This window comes from Montipora foliosa, chromosome 14 (assembly GCF_036669935.1).
Source record: "Montipora foliosa isolate CH-2021 chromosome 14, ASM3666993v2, whole genome shotgun sequence".
Taxonomy (NCBI): domain Eukaryota; kingdom Metazoa; phylum Cnidaria; class Anthozoa; order Scleractinia; family Acroporidae; genus Montipora; species Montipora foliosa.
Window position 1 is genome coordinate 12,762,157 of NC_090882.1, and position 22,500 is coordinate 12,784,656.

Sequence of the window (22,500 nt, forward strand, 5' to 3'; positions counted from 1 at the left end):
CACAGGAAAGGCTTTTCACCCCCAATCCAATACTTATCATAATTATAGCCCTTCAGTCACACCACATCCATAATTTCCAAGATTCCAGTAATTTATTTTTAAGGGGACATAATGGTAATTTTTGAGTGGAATTTGAGACTTTGAACGATGATTCTGACAAATTCAAAATTGAAACCCACAAAGTCTTTTTTTTCTTAACTTTATCCAGGTGATCTGGTGACGTAATTTGGAGGACTGGGAAGAAAAATTTTAACACAGTATCCCACAACCGTGCGCAGCCTTAGGTGTTGTTTCCAAACTCCCTGCAGTATTGCCATCGTCAAAACTCACACTGATCATTACATGTCTACCACATTTCCTGTTACTGAATGAACATTCAAGTAGACCCGACAAGATCTAACCTCGCCTCTGCCATGTTGAATTCGAAAATAAGGCTGCGCACAGTTGTGGGATATGGCATTAAGATTTTTCTCCCCAGTCCTACGAATTACGTCACCAGATCACCTGGATTAACCAGGGAGATCTTACTTCCAATGGCATTGTCAATGGCCTCTTCAGACTTCTGAATCCCCAATTTAAATTCCTCCTTATCAGGCCGCAGCTTGCCTCCGCGGTGAAAGTTCACTAGAGCATGTTCAAAGTCACCCTTTGAATAAAGGGCTTCTGCCTTCTGATAAAGTCCCTAAAGATATTTATCACAGAGTAATTAATATACAGTCATCAGCCCAAGGTGTCATGGTCAGTAACCAGTTATTCTGCCGCTTCCTGGTGCATATCAAGAAGTCAGTTCACCAACAGACAAAATTTATATGTTTCATTCATATTCTTACTACTGCCAATGATGATTGCTAACAAGTTCACAATGAAATGACATGAAATTTTTCACAGTTAACCTCAGCAGTCTTTGGAGGAGGGAAGGAGGGAGCAGCAAATATTCAGTTCATCCCTCTAACTTCTCTCTAGTTCTAGATGTTTGCAAACTGACTTCTTGATATTTGCAAACTGACCCAAGAAATTGATGAACTGGATTTTGTTAAAACGTTACTGTAAACCAGTTACACACTGTACCTCAGTCCCTAAATCTAAATGTCAATAAAATTAGTGTCAATATTTAAAGGTTAATAATCAGGTGTTACCTTCCATAAAGATCGTGCATATTATTACCAGTACCTTACTATCCTGGATATAATTTATGCATTCATTAAGTGGTCCACTTACAGATTCTATTTTGGCTAATGCCTCATTGTTTACTCACCTAATTCTAATGAAATGCTTGCAGCTAAAATCTACAATATCTGGCCACTAATTAGCATATGAATACATCTGCCTCATGCTTCCAACAATGCCGCTTTAAGAAAACAATAGAAGTGGGGTATTCTGAAGTCATTCCAGGGGCTCAATAATTTCAACAGGTAAGTATGATTATTTTTAACATGGTAGCCATCTTTTCTGAGAATTTTCCACCCAGGCCTCCAACTGACAAGTTCGCGGAAAAATAAGCCTCTATGGATCTCTGTCCTAGTGACAGTTGTTTAAGTCAAACAAGGGACATGCATGTAAGCTTTATAAATGTCAGACAAAGTGTACAGGGTCTGGAAGGGTATTCCTGGGACACAGGATTCTATCAAAATGTGGTGCACGATTCAGGAATTGAATGCTTTCCGGGAAGCGGGATTCACCGTCTATGAGGAATTCCGGAGGTTACGATTGTTAGAATGCAAAAGGCAACCAATGGCTTTGAGACATTTTTTCCTATAAAGGACTCAAGGTGCATGGTAATACAAGTCTCAAGCGAAGCCAAGTGAAGCTATATGATCCACGGTTCAATATGTGATTCATTTCATTATCAAATATATTTCATATCATACATCAATAGGAGTTTGACACACAGAAACGGGATGCTTCAAAGTACTAGTTATGTGAGCTGTCATGTAATGTAAAGAATGTGTTAATTTGTATGGATTAGAGTGTACATGTATTTCTCGTAAATGATAGTTTAAAATGTAGTTTGTCCACAGATGTTTCTCTGGTTTCTTTATTCTCATCTCCCCATCCGAAAACCTCATTCCCAGGGTCTCAGTGCCTCCCTGGTCATTGAGAAAAGAGACCCTGGTTGCAGCTGGTCAAGTGGCTCCCAAAAATCTGGGTGCTTTTCCAAGTGTGTTATGGGACCTCGCATGTAGGCCTTCTCGTCTGATTTTGTGGCCAGACCATCGAAACATTTCACAGCAAGGTGTTTTATGTACTACACACGGAATTCAACGTAAAAGGCAAAAAATTGTTATCTTATTGCTCGGACGGAACAGAAAATAAACTCACATTGCGTCGTTCAAATTTCACTTATGCTAGTGTGAAGGTCTGAATTCAAAAATCCTTGAAAAAGCTCAAAAGCAGTCGAATTGAGAGATAACGAAGAATGCTTAATAGTTTGCAGAGAAAAGGTTTTGTAGTGCAAGAAAGCTAGTAAAACGTTTATCTAATAGTATGGGAAACAATTAACATGTTTGGTGACCAATCAGTCGGTGTCATGTTTATTTGAAAATTAATGTTCTGTATCAACCTCAAATCAAACAAGATTGTGCAGGTATTTTATTTTGTTCTTTGGTTTTTGTTTTTCTTTTAAATGTTAAAGAAAGTTATTCTTAAGTAATGCAAGCTTGTACAGCGAGTAGACAGTTTTAACTTATTTATATTATTTTCAACATCTTTCCGTAAATTATCATTGTTATATTTTTTTCCTTTTACTGCACACAGCTTGCTGGTTGGTGTTTACAACATAAATTTGTGAAGTATATTTTTAGCATTGGTAAAATAAGAGACATTTTATCAAGCAAACATAAGGTGTGGTGTATTGTTTTATGATCATAGTGTATGACTTCCGCAAAAGCAACCTGAGTTACTAACGAAATCTTTTTTATGTGTGGCCGTTAATATTCGCCGCTCGACACCGAAGGTCTTATTTGGTCGCAAAAGCTCATGTTTTTAGTGTTCATGACCACTTTTTTGGGAATCTCCTGTGGGAATATAACATTTACCTTTTTGAAACTTACATTGTATGGTAATAATTTTTTTTTTTTATGCCTTGTCAAACAAATACGAGTTGGGGGATCAAAATATAACAGAAACATAACCCTACCCCAGTGTTAAAAATGTTTGTCAAGTAGTGCCATTTGACCAGCTGCAACCAGGGTCTCTTCTCAACGACAAGGGAGGCAGAGAAGAGAGACCCTCAGGGAATGAGGTTGCCCACTCGAACCTCCTGTCTTTGCAGCCATGGCACACTGTTTTTTACATAATGCTATTTTTTTTCTCATGCACTATCTATTTTCGACTCTCATTCAGCAGACGGCAAATCACACTGTCATATTGTGCGCTTTCATCTTAGTGAGGTCTGAACAGCTATTTCTCTTTTTCATTTATATCCTTAAAACTCGCGCAAATTGAAAATATCAATCTGAAGGGGCTGCAATGTACAGATTAAATTTTATCAGCTTCTGCAGTTATTGTCTTTTTAAATGTAATTTTTCAAAAAGGAAAAATGGGATTCAGGACAGCGATGAAAAAGTGTGGGATGCGGGATTCTCGTGAGAAAGAAGCCGGAATGCAGGCTCAGGGCGCCCAGACCCTGAGTGTAGATAAAAAAAATTCTTTAAATTAACCATATCAGTTTTGATTTTCTCTGTTTCAGATTATGATAATGAGTATAAGACAAAGAAAAATCAAAATTAAAATGGTTTGAGAAATTTTAAACCAAGAAGAAATTTGAACCACAACTAACATACAGTACATGTACAGAGTTGTAGATTCAAACTCCGTCTCTTTTCTCTTTTTTTAGATATTTTTTTTCTTCATCAGGTATTAAATTTATACTATTTCTCTCAAAGAAAACACCTTTATGTACTCAGGATCTTCTGCCAATGATTCTTCAGCATCTCTTAGAGCTGCATCAGTGTCTCCCAGATGAAGATGGCACTTTGATCGCTGAACAAGACAGGCTTTGTATCCTGGTTGTATTTCCAAGGCCTACACGAATGTTCAATGAAACAAAAGATAACTAAATAAATTACCTCAAATCCCACTTTTACACATTTTGATGAAGAATCGCCCTTTTGCAAGGGGCTTGAATTGCGCAATTATGCAAATAAGTTACCTGTGTATAGCTATCAAGGGCTTTCTTATATTCTCCCTGGTTAAAATGCACATTTCCTTCTGAAAGGTAAGTTGTGGCTGAGCTCTTCGGGCCTTCGAGTTCTTCGTCGTCGTCATACATAGCTGCTAAATCGCTTCTTGATGGTGAGATTGGTGGTGTTTAATATTTTCCTCCAAGAACACGACGAAGTGTAAATATGGCTCCTCGTATGTGGTCGTTAAGGAATGTTGCTAAGTGGAACCCAGTACCTCTCCGGTTAATTAGAAACCGCTGCATTATTTGGCGCCGGCATTTACTTCCGCACTCTTCAAGATCTTGAATATTAATAAGCTATGACCTCGCAGTTATGAACGCAATTTTTGCAATTGCGTTAAGAAGCCTGAAAATTTCAGGACTTCAACGGGGTTTGAGCACCCGTTGGGAGCTGGTCGTTTGTCAGTGGCTTGATAGCTCAAAAATTTCGTTTTATCAACGGAGTTGATAATGTAAATTGGCCACCGTACAGAGATTCTAAAAGCTGACGTTTCGAGCGTTAGCCCTTCGTCATTCGCTCTCACGAAGGGCAAACGCTCGAAACGTCAGCTTTTAGAATCTCTGTACGGTGGCCAATTTACATTATCAACTACGCTGATAAAACCAAGTTTTTGTATAGTACTTCCCCACCGACGCAGCACCACAGTTTCTTTAGAAAATACCCCCTTCATTCGCTTGATAGCTCAGTTGGTTAGAGCGTCGCACCGGTATCGCGAGGTCACAGGTTCAAACCCCGTTGAAGTCCTGAATTTTTCAGGCTTCTTTACGCAATTGTAAAAATTGCATTCCTAACTGTGAGGATCATAGCTTCATTTGATTTCATATCCGCATTTCATATATGATCCATCATACATCATTTCATCGTTGATAAACACTGATACGAAATAGGGAAAAATCCGGAAAAGGCTTTCCAAACATTTTATTCTGAAAACTAGATGACGTTACGTTTCTCTCAAGAACTCAACTCTAAATGACTAAGTTGGCCATATTGAAATTCTTTCGGTCAACCAAGAGAAAATGTCCCAACTCCGCGGGATGGCAAGAACACTCGGGAGCCTACGGGATTGTTCTATGCCATTCCCTATGTTCATCACCATGTTTAAATTTATCGCCACTGAAAATTCAGTTTTATGCTTATCTCAACCCCCCAAGCTTTTCTTCCCAGGGAACATCTCGGCAACATCCTTTCGGTTTCGGTAAGTCTTGGGTTCAAAGGTTCCTCTCGTGGGAGGCCATTCTTCCCTTTCTGGACAATCTGCTTGTACTCTGGGAACCTTGGCCTTGGCTTCCTGTCATTCTTTCTTTATTTTTTTTTCTTTATTTTATCTTTTTGGTATTTTATCTGGTAAAAGTGGTATTTCATTAAAGATAAAATACCTCTGGATTGGATTGGATTGCATTTTATTAAAGATATTGTTTCCCCTGGACTCCGCCCCCCGACCACAATAAACATGAGGGGGGTCTTTGCTGTTTCATATGTGACGTGACTTGGGATAAGTTTTGATTCCTATTTTCATGTCGTGTCTTTGATAGATTTTGTAAAGTGTGTGTTTTGCCAGTTGGATACGCTACATTAACGAAAGAAGAGTTCATCTCCCTGGGTCTATCGAGAAATTTCGAATTTTACAATCGTGCATGACGTCAAGTTTGGTGCTGGGCCAATCAAAGGGCAAAACCAGATGATTGCAAGTGTTTGTTGTTCGGTCATATTTCCAGTTTATATTGTTCACACATTACTTGATCTGGAAATACGCCTTACAGAGAAACTTTGCTTCAACATGTGGACATTCCGAGGCTTTTCAGAGATGGATTTGAAGCTAGAGATCGGAAAGCAGAAGTGATTAGTGATGTAGCGGCCAAGTTTTGTGGTGGAAAAAACGATTTGACGTGAACGGCAAAGGAGCCACAGATCGATCGCTCAAACTGCGATGGGTAACATTCAATGTTGTGTTCTTCCTTCGCCTCATGGCGGCCATATGGCTAAACATGAGCCTTATGACAGGGCAGGACTTGCTAACGAGTCCTTCGAATTACCACATATCAGCGACAGAGAAGGTACATAGAGATCCTCCAGTGTTTATTGAAGTCCTTCGGCTGTTGGAAATTGAATTAATGATGGTTCTCTCCTCGCTAATTTTGTCGCAGATCTTTCAAATCATAAAGGGACGCTATTTTTGCACAGATCTATGTCCAATCCAGGTATGAAAGCTTAAGAATAATATAATTTTAAATGCTGTCGAAAAGTTTGGGGTACGATCACATCCATGTCACATGTGAGCAGATGTAAGCAAAGTCTTTGTGTAACGCGAATCTATCCCTGGCCGTGGTCGATCGATCGGGCGGAAAATAAGCTCATATGTACAACAGTCGCAATTAATCTAGTGAATGAAAAGTGTAAGTTAAGAGAACTTCGAGTGCAATTTTAGGAAACGTTTCTTTCTGTCCACATCAGCTTCCCCGCAGGAAACATCATGCTAATTCATCCATGCGTTACAGACTGTATGACTTCTATTCTTCTTTATAATCTTCTGAAACAATGGAATTAAATGGTGGAATGGTTTATATCAAAATCCTGCTTTACCTTGGACCTTAACTACATTATTTTAAAATTATTGGGTCATAAATTAAAATTCAGTATAATTCTTCCAGTTGTTTTATAATATGCTTCATCAATGAGCCCCTGAATTTTAACACCACACATTATAAGTCAAGCATACTTAGATTAATTGTATTGTATATTGCGATACTAAAATGTCTGGACGATCATTTAACTGGAAGTGGCATTGTTGGCTCTTTACAAGTAATTCCTGGTGAACATGTACTATACCTCAAACTCTTAGCAGAGGCTCACAACCACTGCTTTGCATTTACACCAAGACAGAACTATAAGCATAACCACAAGCATGAGCATTAAGAATTACGGTTGATTCACCCGAAAGCCTTTTCGCCCGATGGAGATTCACCCGAAGCGAAAGACGATTCGCCCGATGGTACCAATCAACGATAATAATAATTACTATTGGTTTGAGAAATGAATGTTTATAATTTTAGTTATATATATATATATATATTTCGCCTTTATACTTACTTATTTATTTAATTTATTTTTTTATATGTATTTTATAATTATTCTGTGCACAGCTTCAATGTAAATAAGTGTCAACTTTTTGAATTCTGTGTATAATAAAGTTATTATTATAATTATAACCTTAGGGCAGGGAACGTGAATGTCGCTTATTGATTTTTCAATTCTTTGCGAAAGATTCCTTATTTCATTTTGTGCCGGTTTGAAAGAAAGTGTCATCAAATGTTCTGATCAAGTAAACTAGACGCCTGACGAGCGTAAACTGGGTTGCCTGTGGTACTTGTTATGCAGAAATAGAGGGTACTGAGTTGGTTGGTGTGGAACTGCAGCGTTCCAGTTAATTTTTTCGAGTGGGGGGTCATTTAGACCATTAAAGGGAATTTGGAAAACTAAATTTCCAAACTATGGTTTGGGAAACAAACGCAACTGTGACAAGATTTTGTTTACGTTGCTTTGGTTAATCATTCATTTGAGGACATTGGCATGTTGTTATGGAAAAAGGTGATGGAAAGTTTGCGTCTAACCTCACCTTACCTGTTGAACAAAGAAGAGCCTGTTTGTATGCTAGGTAATGTTAAATTCTCCCTTATTTATTGGTTTCATGTTATGATTGTTGATGTGTACCAATTTAAGTCAATTAAATATCGTCGGGCAAATCATCTGTAGTTCCGGGCGAATCTCCGTCGGGCGAACAGGCTTTCGGGCGAAACATCCGGATACCAGCATAAACAGCGTAAACTGGGAGTGACAAACAGGCTGTCAGTACATGTATAAGAAAAAGGGATTTTTTTCTCCATTTTCTTGTGGTTATACTTGAATGCTTATGTCATGTTAATAATATTGTGTAAACTGGGTGCGACATAAACAGAAGCATAATAATAATTATTATATAAGACCGAGGTGTCAGCTGTTTTTTATGTCAGCGGATATTCAAGAATACGATGCCATCCAAAGGTACTGGTTTTTTTTTCTGAGGAGAGACTTGCTGAGGTAGTTCACAACTATCCCTGCAGCCTTTATGGCAAATGGTCAGATGAAGTATCCGGAAATAAAATTCTTGGTCCACCAGTTGCAGTTCCCATACCAGATTATGAAAGTGTCCTTGTTCTTTCCTCTTTTGGGAAATATCCCTTAGGGATAGATTTTTGCCTAAATAGACTAAGTGTAATTTTTTGCATTTTGCGTTATCTTGCTTCTTGGTCAGCCACCAGTGTTGTCTCTAAACTTTTGGATATAGCAGGGCTCGAAATTAACGAAAACATCCAGTCGCATTTTGCGATAAGGTACAAAAATTTAGTCGCAATTTCGCAAATTTTAGTCGCAAAATCGCCGCGCTGCATTGTGTTGTCAGCGGTTTAGCAAAAAAAATATGAGCCCGCAATACTTGTGTGTAAAGAAACCGCTGAAAATGGCGGTGATCGAAGAAATGGAGCTGTGCACGTAACATCGCAGCTAAATTACTCTACAATTACGCTATCTTCAGAGAAAAGTCACAGCGAGAAACAAAATAACTATTTCTTTATTTATTTTAGCAAAAGTAGCAGCAAAGTGGCAACTGCTAACCCTTTTGTTTCGAAACAGCGAAGGTGACAACAAGTCGCAAATTTGCGACCTCTCCAGATATTTTAGTCGCAAAGGGAAAAATGTAGTCGCAAATGCGACTGTATTGGTCGCAATTTCGAGCCCTGTATAGGTTTCAGCTCAAAGCTCTAGTCCTTGGAGCTATATACCCTGCAATCGATCAAGGAGTACTTATCAAAATAAGGTGTGAACCTACATACAATCTATCTCCGAGTGGATGAGGTGAGGGTTTACCTGACTCCAAGGCGAAGAGTCCAGAGGCTGAAACCACAACCCTACTACACCAGGATCTTCGTAGAGTGTGCATTATCAGTTGTTAATTTGAAATCTTATTGTATCCAGGTAACAGTGGAACTTTTCCAGGAAAGCGCACAATGTCAACAGGAAGTGAAAAAAGAAATGGCATTGGGGTAAAGGCTGATCTCTTGCATAACTACAGTGTAGATATAATTGACAAAAGCCGTTCATTTCTATGGTTTTTTTGTGGCATTAAGACATGTTGCGGCATTATGAGGAATTCATAATTATAAAAATGAATAATGTTTATGTTTATGTTTATGTCATGCTTAGATTTCTTTGTACTGTGCTACATGTAGGCTACACAGTTGAATGCACCTTGCAATCATAACAATACATATTAAATAAAAATGAGAAAAAACATATAATAATAATTTACTACACTACCAACTAAAATTAAAAAGCTTTCCTAATGAAGAGAAGGTGAACAGCTAACAGTGTTCACTTTCTTAATTACTACAAAAACCAACGATCTGTGGGGTGGGTGAGAATTTACGCATCTCTGCGCTGCCTACTTTCATATGTAAAGAGTTCAAATTCTTAAGATGTATTAGCAGAACTGAGAAATTCTTTTCCCATGGCTGCTGCTGAACGCCTTTACAAGATGATGATTTTACAATTTTTGGTTACTGTGATGTGGCCTAGCACAGGTGTGGTAAAGTTAACTCTCAGACTGATGTACTCGAGAGTTTACAGCTTAGAGCTGCGAAGTTACAGTAGTCTTTAGAGATATTTAGCATCATTTCTTTTTTACTAGGGCACTCTTACAAGGAAATTTAGTTCCTGCTCAACAATTTTTCTTGATGACAGCACTGTTAGTCAGCCAAATCTGAAATCTACAATCAAATGGTAAATGTGATTCTGTTCTTGCTTACAGTTAGTCACAGTGATTAAATGACATACTTTGTTCTGTGCCTAGAAAATAGATGAGAAGTAAATGGCAAAAAGATGTTGTTTTTTTTTTAATTAAACAATGCAAAGTATCACCATAGAAAACTATAAGGCTTTCCCTTATTGCATTTTTCCTTTTTTTTCAGTGTGGCATTAGCAATATATTACCATATAAAAAACCGGTGAGTGAAATGTTCTGTCTATTTTTAAAAATAATAATTGCAAGAAATTTGAAAAGGTTCAGTGGTGGTTTCAACTTAACTTCAAACTTTTAATCAGACCAGCCTAGATCCCTTTTGGACTCAGATCCTTAGGAAGTGTGATAATTTCTAGAGCCAAAGTGCTAAAATTCTGCATTTATAAGCAATAATATTATTATTTTGAATGCCTCTTTATATTACAGAGATAGAGAAGTAAGATCTCTCGACATATTTGATGAAAAAGCTCATCCTTTAACGGTAAGAAAATCAGGGATTAATCTTACATCCCAGCTTGTTATTTTGTTCTTTCACTGAATGGTGTTTAAACGGGCATTACAAAACCACGAAACAGCGGGGCAAATCACCAAAACACCATTCTCATGCATATGTATGACCCCACCATAAATTTCAAGAATACTAACTCATGAAGGTTGGATTTGAGATTAAATATCGTTTTAGGCCTAATTCCTAAAACGTTATTGCTTCTTATCTCAGTGTTAATTTTAATCCTGATCTTAATCTCAATGAATAGGAGCAATAATGTTTTAGGCCTAATTAGGCCTAAAACAATATTTAATCGCAAAATCCTGGCTACCTTTGTCAGTTAGTATTCAATATATGGTGGGATCATACATGGTGTTTTGGTGTTTTGTTTCTCTGTTTTGTGGTTTAGTAATGTCCATAAACTCCTGGGCACAGTTGTTCGAAAGCCAATTAACTTAATCCAGGATTAGCAGAAAGTTTTGTTTCGTGTTTTCAACTTTTTGGTGAAACTTTCTTTTGCTTATTTCTCTTTTTCAAGATTAGCTTCTTCTAATGTAAAGTTTTGCTGATTATCAGTGTTAAACAGCATTTGGGAGAAGAGAAATAAACTCCTTGGTTAATTTCAATCTGGGATTAGTGTTAATCTGCTTTTGAACAACCAGGCCTTTTGGCTAAGTTTGGGACCAAGTACCTGAAAGGTGACTTACGCAAGAAGATTCAACATGGCAAAACCATGCATATGGTGTGTGATACATGTAACTACATGTATAATAGTTGGTTCTTTCAGACTGCATTTTATGTCACATTGGTGAAGCAGGAGCAAATGGGAATAACATCAGCATGTGTTAAAAAAAATTAATGTTGGGTTGGCTTTGTGTAAATCATGCTTCCAAACAGCATTTTGTATGGTTTTGACCTTGTGAAACTGTCTAGATTTGGAACTGGGTTTGTGTAAATGTTGTTGTTGCAGTTGTTGTTTAATGATTTGTCAAAGTCCGGTAATATATGCAAGAAGACACTAGGCCCCCATTAATGCTTTAATTGGATACTCCTAAAACAAAAGAGACCATACTGTACTTGGAGAGTAGCTGGATGTAATTTACTGAGAATCTACTTAACAAATAGATTCCATGTTGCCGTGCGTCTGTTCAGTAATAGATCACATGTACACATGACGTCAAAATGTGGTAAGAACAAAAAAGTGGCACACGAGGCGATAGCCGAGTGTGTCACTGATGTTCTTACCACATTTTGACGTCTTCTGTGATCTATTACTGAACAGACCCACGGCTACATGGAATCTATTTGTTTTATATAATAAAGAATTAAACTTTATTCGCATAAAAGCTGATGGTGGCGTCAATCGTGCGTCTGTCCTCTAATAGATCATAGGCAAGAACCAATCAAAATGTGAGAACAACTTGGGTTATTATATAAATTGTATTGGGAGGATGGAGGAAAACCGGAGTATTTGGAGAAAAACCCTTGGGGCTGATTGAGTTCAACTGAAGGTCAGCTCACGTATGACCTCATGCCCAAGGCCAGGGTTGAATGCTGGTGACAGAGGTGGGACGCTTGCTAACCTGCAATCAGGCTCTATTTTTGTTACACGAGGGGATGAAGAAACGAAAAATGTAGTGAGCACTGACATAGGAGGACATGAGAGCGAGGCTCTTTTTGGCCTGATTGCAGGTTAGAGGCATGGTTGATAACTGCAAAGCCACCCTTACTCCCATATAGTGGTAATTATAATGGTAAGATTACCTGGAGAAAAGCCTCCAAATCATGTTGAGATCAACTGAAACTCAGCCTGCATGTGATTGCTGAGGTGGTAGGGGCAGTTGATGATCACTATGCCAGCCAGACTGCCCAAAACATTGTGGTCGCAGCTTCACTGACTGCCATTACTTTCTCTCTTATTTAAAGCATGACCCCGTTCCAGATTACTACGACAGAGTTGATCCAGAACACAGACACATTTACAAGTTTATCAAAACTTTATTTCATGCTGCTCAACTCACTGCAGAATGTGCAATAATTACTCTAGTAAGTCATAATTAACAGATTACATCTCCAGTTGATCTTATAAAGAATAAGTAGAGTGTGATATTAAGAATGAAGGGGTTATAGTTTCATAAGAAACTGTGGTGCTGTGCCAATGGGGAGAGAAACACATACTTTTGGTTGTATCAAACAAGTAGATAAATGGAAATATAGGTAAGCCTAAAAGTGGAGCTCCCAGGTTATTTACATGACTGTATTCTTACAATAAGTTAACCTGGCTTGAACCATTGATCCAATCAAGACCCAGTACCTGGTCAGCGGCCAACTTAAAAGAAACAGCTGATCTCAATGAGCACATATGAGCACATATGGTCACGTGATAATGGTCACATTGGCTTACATGGAGGGGTGGACGGTCGTCTGGTCTTACAGTGACCAAAACCAAATTTTTTCGCACAGATGGGTTACCATATTTTCTTACCCATGGTGCTCCACACATGCAGCCGGAACTCTGCTATTAAACACTGTAAGAAGATTATTTAGCTAATGTTTGGAACAATAGTTTTTCATCAGCCGTTCGTTAGATTAGCAAGCTCATTAGTGCTTTTTCAGCCCTTGGAGCAGAGGCCCTTTCAATCTTTTGGTTTCTAGTAGACTAGTTTCTGTAAATGATATATGGAGGAAATAGTCATGGGGAATAAGACAGTTAAAAATTGGCACGCTGTTGTAAATTTCAAAAATATTGTCTTGATGATTGATTGGGCGCAAAATTTAAAAGACGGGTTTGTCAAGTCAAAACTGGACTGACTCATCCATTTCTTTGGATGAGCGGAAATCAAAAAAAGTCGAAGCGGTTGGCAGAGGTCAAGGCTTCCTTTTCCTGACTTATCCAAGAAGGTGGAAGGGCCTCTGCTCACATGGTAGCCTTTCCATTGACTTTGCTCCTCAGGTGTATCTTGAGAGACTTTTAACATATGCTGAGATTGATGCATATCCTGGAAACTGGAAAAGAATTCTGCTTGGTGCTATTTTATTGTCCTCCAAAGTGTGGGATGATCAAGCAGGTAATTATTGACCATACATCTCCTATGGCTTCAAGAGGTAGTTACCTTTTACTAACCAAGGCTGAATTCCATGCTGTAAGTTACTGCCCTCATTCTTTCAAGTTTGTACAAGGGCCTAATATTGTCCTGGAAAAAAACCCCAAAGATCCCTTAGTAACTGTACAGTCTGATAAAACAAGTTAGTAAGATCTTTATTACACCTTGCTTGTGACTCTCAAATAATGTTGCTTCGATGGGAAAGCCCACTGTTTAAAACCAATTGCAACAGGGCTGCATGTGAGAGTCAGAGATTGCGATCTGCTAAAATATCACCAATCCTAGGGGTTGCACCTTCTAAGAGATATAAGAGTACCGGTATCATGCATATACAGTATTTGGAAATATAGTCTTCAGAAATAGGAAAACTGAAAGAGGTTTTCTCATTGTAGTTTTGCTGTGTTTGGATAAAAGCCCACATGATCTAAGGGGTGGGAGGTGCTTTAGAATAATGACCAATTTTCAAGCCTGACTTCCTTGGGCAGGAGGTTCCATGAAGATCACTCACTGGGAAGATTGACCAGCTATGTATATCATTTTTGCAATGACTTTGTCTGGCTGTGTTTATCTTTCCTACTCACTTTATGGTATCAAAAACATTAAAAGTGCCAGGATACCAAACCCTGACGACTTTTCCTGAGCAGAATGTTATTGTAACTTGGGGAAAGTGCAGAACAGCATGGGGTATTCCCAACGGTCACTTATCTTGATATTAGAGGGCTTAAAATAAGCACATTGTGTTTTTAGAGCCATGAATGACAGCCAGCTTATTGCATGTCAAGACAGTAGTCTCTTGCAAATTTTGAAACTTATTATCTCTAATGGTGAAAAAATATGTGATTGTGTGAAGACAAGTTAAAAACATACCTCCTTCAAACCAGCAACTTCACATCAAAAAATAATGTGTGACTCATGGGATGATTTCAGTACTTCCATTTAACAATTTTGCCCAACAATCTTTCTTTTGTTTCTCAACAGTGTGGAATGTAGACTATTGTCAAATTTTAAAAGATATAACTGTTGAAGACATGTAAGTATTTAGGAAATCCCTCTGCTGATTAACACTGTAGCTCCATACAGTATAGTATGTAATAGTGCTAATGGTTTAAAAAAATCTTTGTCAGTTCTCAATAAGATGCATGCTCTTGTGAATATGATATGATCCCAAGTTTGGGAATCGAACGCAGGTCACATTGGTGGATGGTGAATGTTCTTATTCTCCTGTGCGAGAGCCTCACTGGTGGCTCAGTTGGTTGAGCACCGGGCTGTCACGCGGGAGGTCGTGAGTTCAACTCCGGCCGGACCAACACTCAGGGTCTTTAAATAACTGAGGAGAAAGTGCTGCCTTTGTAATTACATCTGCAAATGGTTAGACTCTCTAGTCTTCTCGGATAAGGACGATAAGCCGGAGGTCCCGTCTCACAACCCTTGTTCATTAAGTCTGTGGGACGTTAAAGATCCCACACACTATTCGAAAAGAGTAGGGGACAGTGTTCCCGGTGTTGTGGTCTGACCTTTCCAGCATGTGGTCGGCTTGGCAGGATTAGCCTTAAGGGCTTCTGTGTGAATGAGACCACAACTGTGTACAACAGCCAGAAGTCAGGCTACTTAGCCAAGTGCTGGAGCCTCACTCAAACTCAAACTGGCTGGAGCCTCACTCAAGCTCAAGCTCACGCGCCCTGCGGAATTTTCGTTCCCAGATCCCATCATTTTCCTTAGCCGGCGGGGCTTTCTTACGAGAACCCATATTCTAGGACTTCCGGAGTTCATATATGAGTTGTCAATAGTACTAAACATGGTGGCGCTCAGAAGCATTACATTCGAAGAGCCAGTCTCGATGTGAAGCTTTTAGTGGCCTCAACTTAGAGAATGTCTCCCTTCATATCAAAGAGAAAGAAGCAATAAGTAGTCATGGTTTCCTGGAAATATCGTAGTTTTAAACAAGGACTCTCTGATCATTTTACAGACCGGCCAGGCCACATCAACCATTTTTAGTTGCGGTTAGGAAGCTAGCCAGTTAGAAAATTTGAATTTCCTGTCACCAGAGCCCCTCGTTTTCTCGTGCCGAGGCCCCGCCGGCAAGAGAAACGATGGCCGGCAAGAATGGCCCTACGAGCGTCTGGGGCGAGTTCGCTGCTCTCCCAAGTCTGACTCTTCGTTTTCACCCTCGCTCCAACGCAAAAATACGGCTTTTTTGCGGTCTATACCTGCAATGACTTTTCGCTGAGAGGGTCGTTTGACATCTGCATTTCTAATATGTGGCGTTCAAATATTAATTTTGTTTTGTCATAATTTTCTTGCCATTTTTGTGTGTGTAATTTTATGGATTGTATAAATTATTTGTAAAAATTACTACAAGCGCTACAGTCTGTGACAAGGGTGTCAGCCAAGGCCCTATAATCATATTATCTCTTTTTGTTTTCCCCAGGAATGAATTGGAAAGAGCATTTTTAGAGTTACTACAATTTAATATCAATGTTCCGTCAAGTGTATATGCGAAATATTATTTTGACTTGCGGTCACTAGCCGATGCCAATGACTTGGTCTTCCCTCTTGAACCTCTGAGCAAAGAAAGAGCAAAAAAACTCGAGGTAAGTGTGTGAAATTCTACTCAGTAACAACATCTAGACGAATAATAAAGGAATAGAAACTAATTAAATTCATTTTCGAGAATGGTACCTTAAACCCTAGAAAAACTCTATAATTGTCATTTGCAACTGACTGAATAGACCTTCTAGAGAGGGCTGTCAAACTGCCGTATCTGGCTGCTGACAAGTGTCACCACCCAGTCTATTGTCTCATTGGTAGAGCCTCCGAACTCAGAACTAGTAATCGGAAGGTCGCACTCGCATTCTTTCCGAGCATCTCCGAGTGACCATCGTAAAATACATCTTTTCTTTTTTCACTCCTCAGTGTTAACGTGTATTATTAAATTTTCGACCTGGGATATTGCATGTTTAGCTTTCTGATAAGCTTAGTCAATCTCGGTTATCAGTCGATATTCCTTTTGACCTAATACGGAAACTGAATGCGTCAAGTGTTGCCAAGCTGGAAACTGATTGGCTTTAATTACCAAGTGTCCAAGCGTTCAGAATTTCATCCATTCGCGCTGTTGGATTTGAGACTGGCATAGCCAACTCGGCGGGCGCTATACGCCTCGTTGGCTATCCAACGCGCGCTCATGGAATAATTGGTGAACATGTCCTTCATTGCAATAGCGAAGATCCTCCTTTTCGAAGATTTGAACTCCGGCAGAGTAGCAGGGCAATTCTCACGTAACCTCGTTTAATGGCCTGGTTCCCACGAGTCTCCTTTTGCTCGGTTGTGGAGCATCCGAACTAGTAATCGGAAGTTCGTAGATTCGAATCCTGCCGAGGCGCATTCGGAATTTTTCCGAGTATCCCCGAGACACCATCGGAAAAATACATCTCTTTGCCTCATTTATCGGACTTATAAACAGCCATCTCCAAAGATCCTTGCAGTAGTGAAAAATGCTCCATTTCGACAATTTCAGGCCGAGTGGTACAGCAGCTTAATGGCCATGCGTCCACGAGTCTCCTATAGCTCAGTGGCAAATGGAGCATCCGAACTAGAAATCGGAAGGTCGTAGTTTCGACTCCTGTAAAGGAGCACTTGGATTTTTTTCCGAGTATCCCCGTGTCAACATCGATAAAAAGAGTCGTTTCTTCGAAAGGTTATACGGAGGTTGTGTACTTTACTCGAGTTTCTGCTGGCATCAGTGGCTTTCAAATCCCGTTGTATCCTCTGGTTTGGATTTGTTTCTGGTTGTCCCGGATTCAACTCTACCACGCTTTGTAAATAGCCAACTAGTTGCTTTCTGCCAGTTGGGGTTCTTAATCATGTTTCTGTTAAGTTAGAATTGTGTCTTTCAGATTAATAAAAAGTGGGGTGCCTGTGAACTAGTTTGATAGTAAAGTGCATTTCGACCATAAACAGCATTTGCATTACATTTTACATCCTTTAATTTCGAGGGTCTCCTGTGAACGCTAGCGAAAGCTCTGAGGGTTTTTTGGGCTTTCTATCGGGCGGGCAGTTATGACGTCGCATTTTCGTTGCGCAAAGGATTCTGCCTCGTGCGACACAAAATTCTGTCGAACGCACTTATTAATCTTTGATTACTCCTAAAAATAATAATAATAATAATAATAACAATAATAATAATACATCCATTCGTTTTCTTTATCAACAGGCACTATCAGGAACATGCGATGAACGTTTTCGAGATTTAAATACATCGAACTTGTACAGATCCAAAAGTGCCGATGCACTTACGCCACTTCGAAGTAGCATGGCTGTTCTATCCTGATGAATCATTTGCAAGCTTATGCACAAGGTGCATTCTATAGTGGCCAAGGCATTTGTGGGGTCACCTCCGAAACACTTCTGCTTGACGAAAGAATCAGTGAAATGAAATCGGTGACGCAATCTGGAATTTGCGTCATGCAGTTTCTTAAATGGTATAACATAAGGACGACAACTAACCTCAGTTGGCGTGACAAGCCACAGGACTGGCAAGCCAGGAAGGACGAATTCCCTTCGAAACCCAGAATCAAAGTTACGTTTTAAAGTCAGCTTCATGGTAAACAAATAACGAGGTGAGACAGGATTGTCTGTAACGCAGTAGCCTGGAAACAGTGGCGGAGCAAACCACTATATGTGTCACGCCATTCATCTTGAATTTTCGGACAAGTGGACATACATTTCTTTTAGAAATGGTTTTGACAATTAGAGGCATAACGATTCAAGAGATAGTAGATGGAAAAAATATGTTGCTTATGACGAAGTTATTAGAATAGGCCAGGATCCCATCCGTAGGAGTGTATTCCTCCGAATTGACTTCTTGATCGGGCCTTTTGACAGACCTAGTTAATTTTAGAGTCTTCCTTCCGGCGAATGACATTCCCGCGGGAGCCCGATGACCAATCACAAGAAACTAACTTGACGTCGTAGGGTGACCGAACCGGATCTGCCTTTGTTTTTTACAGATCTGTTCGTAAAAATACCGTGACATAGGCTTAGTATTGGAGTTGTTTGGTCCTAGTCATGGGCTCCTAAGTAGGCTAGATTTTTCGCGCCAGTCGTAAGTCGAATTGAACTTATCCTTTTTAGGCGAAAATTTGGTTTTATGAAACGAGTTCAGTAACCGTTCTTCAGAGCGAATTGCCCTAACGAAGGGCTAACGTTCGAAACGTCAGTTATGGTATTTTTTCATGGTAGCAATTCGCACCATTATCAGCTTTTTTAAATAAAATCAAATTTTCGTGTCTTACGAAGAGCCCATCATCCAAGAGTAAATGAGATTTACCAAAATTGGCTTAGTCCTCATCTGCGTTAGAAAGTTTCAATTATTAAACCAAGTTTTGCGGGAAAATAAACGATATACTAATTCAATGTTGTACGCAATTCAAACCCTTTGGGAATAAAACGTTTTTTTTTTCCAGATATTTCCGTATCATTTAACTGTGAATGTTACATTGTAATGCAAATATAGTACACAAAGAATCTAAGAATCTAACCGCTGACCGGTTGGCTCAGTTGGTTGAGCATCGGATTACAGTGCGGAAGGTCGCGGTTTCAACTCCAGCCGGACCAACACTCAAGGTCTTTAAATAACTGAGGAGAAAGTACTGCCCTTGTGATGAAGTGGAGGCAGACTTCATTACCATCACTACCACCCCGGAAGATTTGAATTGGGTACAACATTGAGTAAGGCGATTTGGTCCGTTGTTTGTTTTCCCGCAAGATTTGATTTTAAAGTACTTTTGTGACGATGATTGGGACAAACGTAACCAAATTCTGAAGCCTGGTTTTCACTAGCGACACAAGCGCAAAGCATAAGAGAGCTTATTTCACCGTGAAAACGGGGTTGACGCAAGCATAATGACAAGCTCAAGGATCAAGATTTTTCCTTTTCCTTGTGCTTGCGCCTATGCTTGCGTTCGCTTGCGTCGTGTGAAGACGAAACGCAGCAGAAGCACAAGGAAATTATCTTCGTCTGGTCAGTTGATTTTGATACTTATGTCGACGTTCGTTTTCACAAGAATAAGCTACTTATGCTGGTGCTTGCGTCGCTAGTTAAAACCAGGCTTTACTCTTGGGTAATAGACTCTTGGTCTTACTCTACCACTTACGCAGCACTAACAGTTTCGTTGGAAAATAACCCATTCACTTATTTTTAAGCCGAAATATGAATTATGTCAGTAGACGTGTTCATTAACCAACCACACATAAACGGTCGTTTTGAAAAAATATTAATCACTCCTTGCGATGTAGATCGCAAGATGCTAAATTTCGACTGCACACTGCTTTCCTAAATCAGGCTTTAAGGTCGAAGATGGCCTTTGCGTGTCAGAAGACCACAGCCCAGAATTGTCGATCTCCTCTCATGTGACCTTAGCCCATTAGTTTACTGTATTACCTAGATTTAGAATATGGGTCCCGCCAAATTATGGCCAATCAGATTGGACTTGATGACCAGAACGCTTCTGATTGGTCTGCAATCAAGTAACCGCACCAGGGATTGCTCGCGCTTAATGCAAAATTATTGATCGTGCAAGGAACACAATACCGCCACGTTTTTTCGTTCGCACAAAAATCGAGCAGTAGCCGCCCTACTAATGGGCAGCATTCCATCGTTGATCGAGACTTCTGCGTCATGGACTTTTGTTCATGCAGAGTTGACAGTTCAAGAATAATGGGAGAGTATTTTCAAGTGTTTATAAATCCTGAGAATTTAATTTTCAATGCCAAAAGAAAGATTTTCAGTCAGTCGTTTAAACGATGTCTGTCTCACAGAACCTTTTTAGAGTTGCCTTCGTGTTTTTTTTTTGTTAAATTTATGCATTTGACGTAAAAGTAGACATTGTTCGTTGATTGGCTGAAAGACACAATACTCTGTCGAAAGGCTGTTCAAAGCAAAGATATCTTTTAGAGTGGAAGTATAAGTATCATATTTATTCCCATATAATCCATTTGTGAGTTAGCCCTGGTAATGAATATTGGCCCCCGCACTGGAGTGAATTGGCCGAAGCGGAAAATACCATAATCTTTTTGTTTGCTTTTCCAAATTTCGAATAAGCATTGTTTTTGTTTTCTCTTAGGACAATTGTTAGTCCCAAGAGAAACTGAAAGCAATGCTTATGCAAAATTTGGGGGGACAAACAAAGAATATTATGGTATTTTCGGACTCGGCCAATTAGATAAGAGTGTTTCTCTCTCAACCCAGTACTGTCACACAATGGACTTTTTTATACACTACGCGCGAAAACAAAGGAAGAGCTGCTACTTTAACCAATCAGGAGAAGCCATGTCACATGTGACTGCGTCTTCCATGTTTTTTCAGGGACATGACAACAAATTTTCGCGGGAACGGGTATTCTAAAAATAGATTCATTTGTGACCGTGCTGGGGAGCCCATCCATGCCGTAAGAACACTCTTATCTAATGCACTCTTGGTTCACAAAAGTACAAGTCAGGGCTTTTTCCTGCCCTTATGTGGGGCTCTCAGGTCAGATAACCTGAACAAAGCTTTCCTCTGTCATGGTGTGGGGCCCATTTTCATTCCTTTGGCTAACGCTCAGGTGAAGGACACGGGAATAAAGACCGCACCTAAAATTACACTCTCAGTGATAGCTCTGTTGAAATAAGGGTCAGTGCCATGCGGCCAACGTTTGGATAAACGAACCTCTTCTCGTTACTTGATCTGTTCAGAATATAGACTTTGAGAAACAGTGATATCCAAAACATACTCAAAACAGTTGTGTCTTATTGTTCTATACCGGCTCCTATCTCCCGTTCCTTTCACCTGGATCCTTTTGTTACATAGAGCAGCAGAGCATCTGGTTTAAACAAGTGGTATGCAGCTGAAATTTTGCAGTCTATACGAAGAGTGAATACATACATCTTTTCTTCTACACAAACTTGTACGCAACAGATAAGAGCCTCTAAGGTCTGTTACTGGTCCTATAGATAAATCAACATTTTTTACACGGGAAAATCTGTGTCTGCAAGTATGGTCTCACCAATATGTGTCCCTTATTTTCTAAGGGTTGCGTTTACACTTACGACGGAAGCATAGGCACAAGTAACTTACGTGAACTCAGGAGCTAATTAACAACAAGTTAATGCGCATGCGTATATTGCTTTCACTTTGACTTGCATCGCTTATGTGAACCGGCACTGGATATTGAAAGTGCTTTGAAAGTGGATTCTCTGGTGACGAATGCCTGTGATATCCGCGGGATTTAAATTGGCCCTTGTTGCCTCGTTCAAGATAAAATATTCTTTTGAATTTTAAGCTTAAGAACGAGGCATCAAGGGCTAATTTGAATAAAAACAAAAGAATATTTAAATGGCGGCCTTTTTGGAATAAGGTGTATAGAGCGGTTTTCAATAGATGGTTTTCAATCACGCGATGAGACGGCCATGTTGCACAAAACAATAGCAAATTATGGCTCATGTTTTGCATTATAAAGTCAAATTCTCACAAGACTTTTTTCTCTATTCTTCTGTGCACCAACATGGCCGCTGTGACGTCAGATGAAAACCATGTTTTTGGTGTCGTAAAACAAATACCAAAGTAATTACTTCGACCAATCACAGCGGGTACAAACAACGCAATGAACCAATCCAAATTCGTAGCAATTCCATGTAGTACTTTGCTCGCGTGCAAGTCGCGATTGGTTTTGGTTATCCTTTTCATTGGTTGATAATCTGGCGCGAGATTTTTAAACTAATAACTAAGCGTAGTAATTGCAATCACGTAGTTACTTTCGACAGTAATTTGAAAACTGCTCTAACTGGTAGTGCCAACCAATTTGTAGTTTAATTCGCCCAAACTGTACAGCGTCAACAAGATGGAGGAAGTGCGAAATA

The 22,500-nt window shown here is 39.5% G+C and overlaps 2 protein-coding genes across 2 annotated transcripts in view; one reads left to right on the top strand and one right to left on the bottom strand.

Moving 5' to 3' along the window:
* LOC137984266 (outer dynein arm-docking complex subunit 4-like) overlaps positions 1-4,371 on the bottom strand; it is a 14,582-nt gene extending 10,211 nt beyond the window's left edge. Inside the window, exons 1-3 of the mRNA XM_068831385.1 lie at positions 4,151-4,371; positions 3,892-4,023; positions 529-682 (exon numbers count right to left, since the gene is read on the bottom strand). Of these exons, the coding sequence (XP_068687486.1) occupies positions 529-682; positions 3,892-4,023; positions 4,151-4,270 (406 nt within the window). The 5' untranslated portion in view covers positions 4,271-4,371. The remainder of the gene's footprint in view (positions 1-528; positions 683-3,891; positions 4,024-4,150) is intronic.
* Positions 4,372-5,870: 1,499 nt separating this feature from the next.
* Positions 5,871-21,635, top strand: LOC137985597 (cyclin-Y-like protein 1-B). The gene is made up of 11 exons (XM_068833226.1): positions 5,871-6,238; positions 6,329-6,382; positions 9,192-9,259; positions 9,904-9,995; positions 10,184-10,219; positions 10,441-10,495; positions 12,428-12,547; positions 13,455-13,569; positions 14,584-14,635; positions 16,034-16,196; positions 17,816-21,635. Exons 1-11 carry the CDS (start codon positions 6,112-6,114, stop codon positions 17,930-17,932), a joined length of 999 nt encoding a protein of 332 aa, XP_068689327.1. The 5' UTR covers positions 5,871-6,111; the 3' UTR covers positions 17,933-21,635.
* The last annotated feature ends 865 nt before the right edge of the window (positions 21,636-22,500 follow it).

Bases quoted from the DNA above. Each gene is read 5' to 3' on its own strand.
- LOC137985597 (XM_068833226.1), top strand. From the start codon at position 6,112: ATGGGTAACATTCAATGTTGTGTTCTTCCTTCGCCTCATGGCGGCCAT. The intron at 9,260-9,903 runs GTAAAGGCTGAT...CTTTTTTACTAG, and splicing joins AAAAAAGAAATGGCATTGGG to GGCACTCTTACAAGGAAATT. The intron at 9,996-10,183 runs GTAAATGTGATT...CTTTTTTTTCAG, and splicing joins CTGAAATCTACAATCAAATG to TGTGGCATTAGCAATATATT.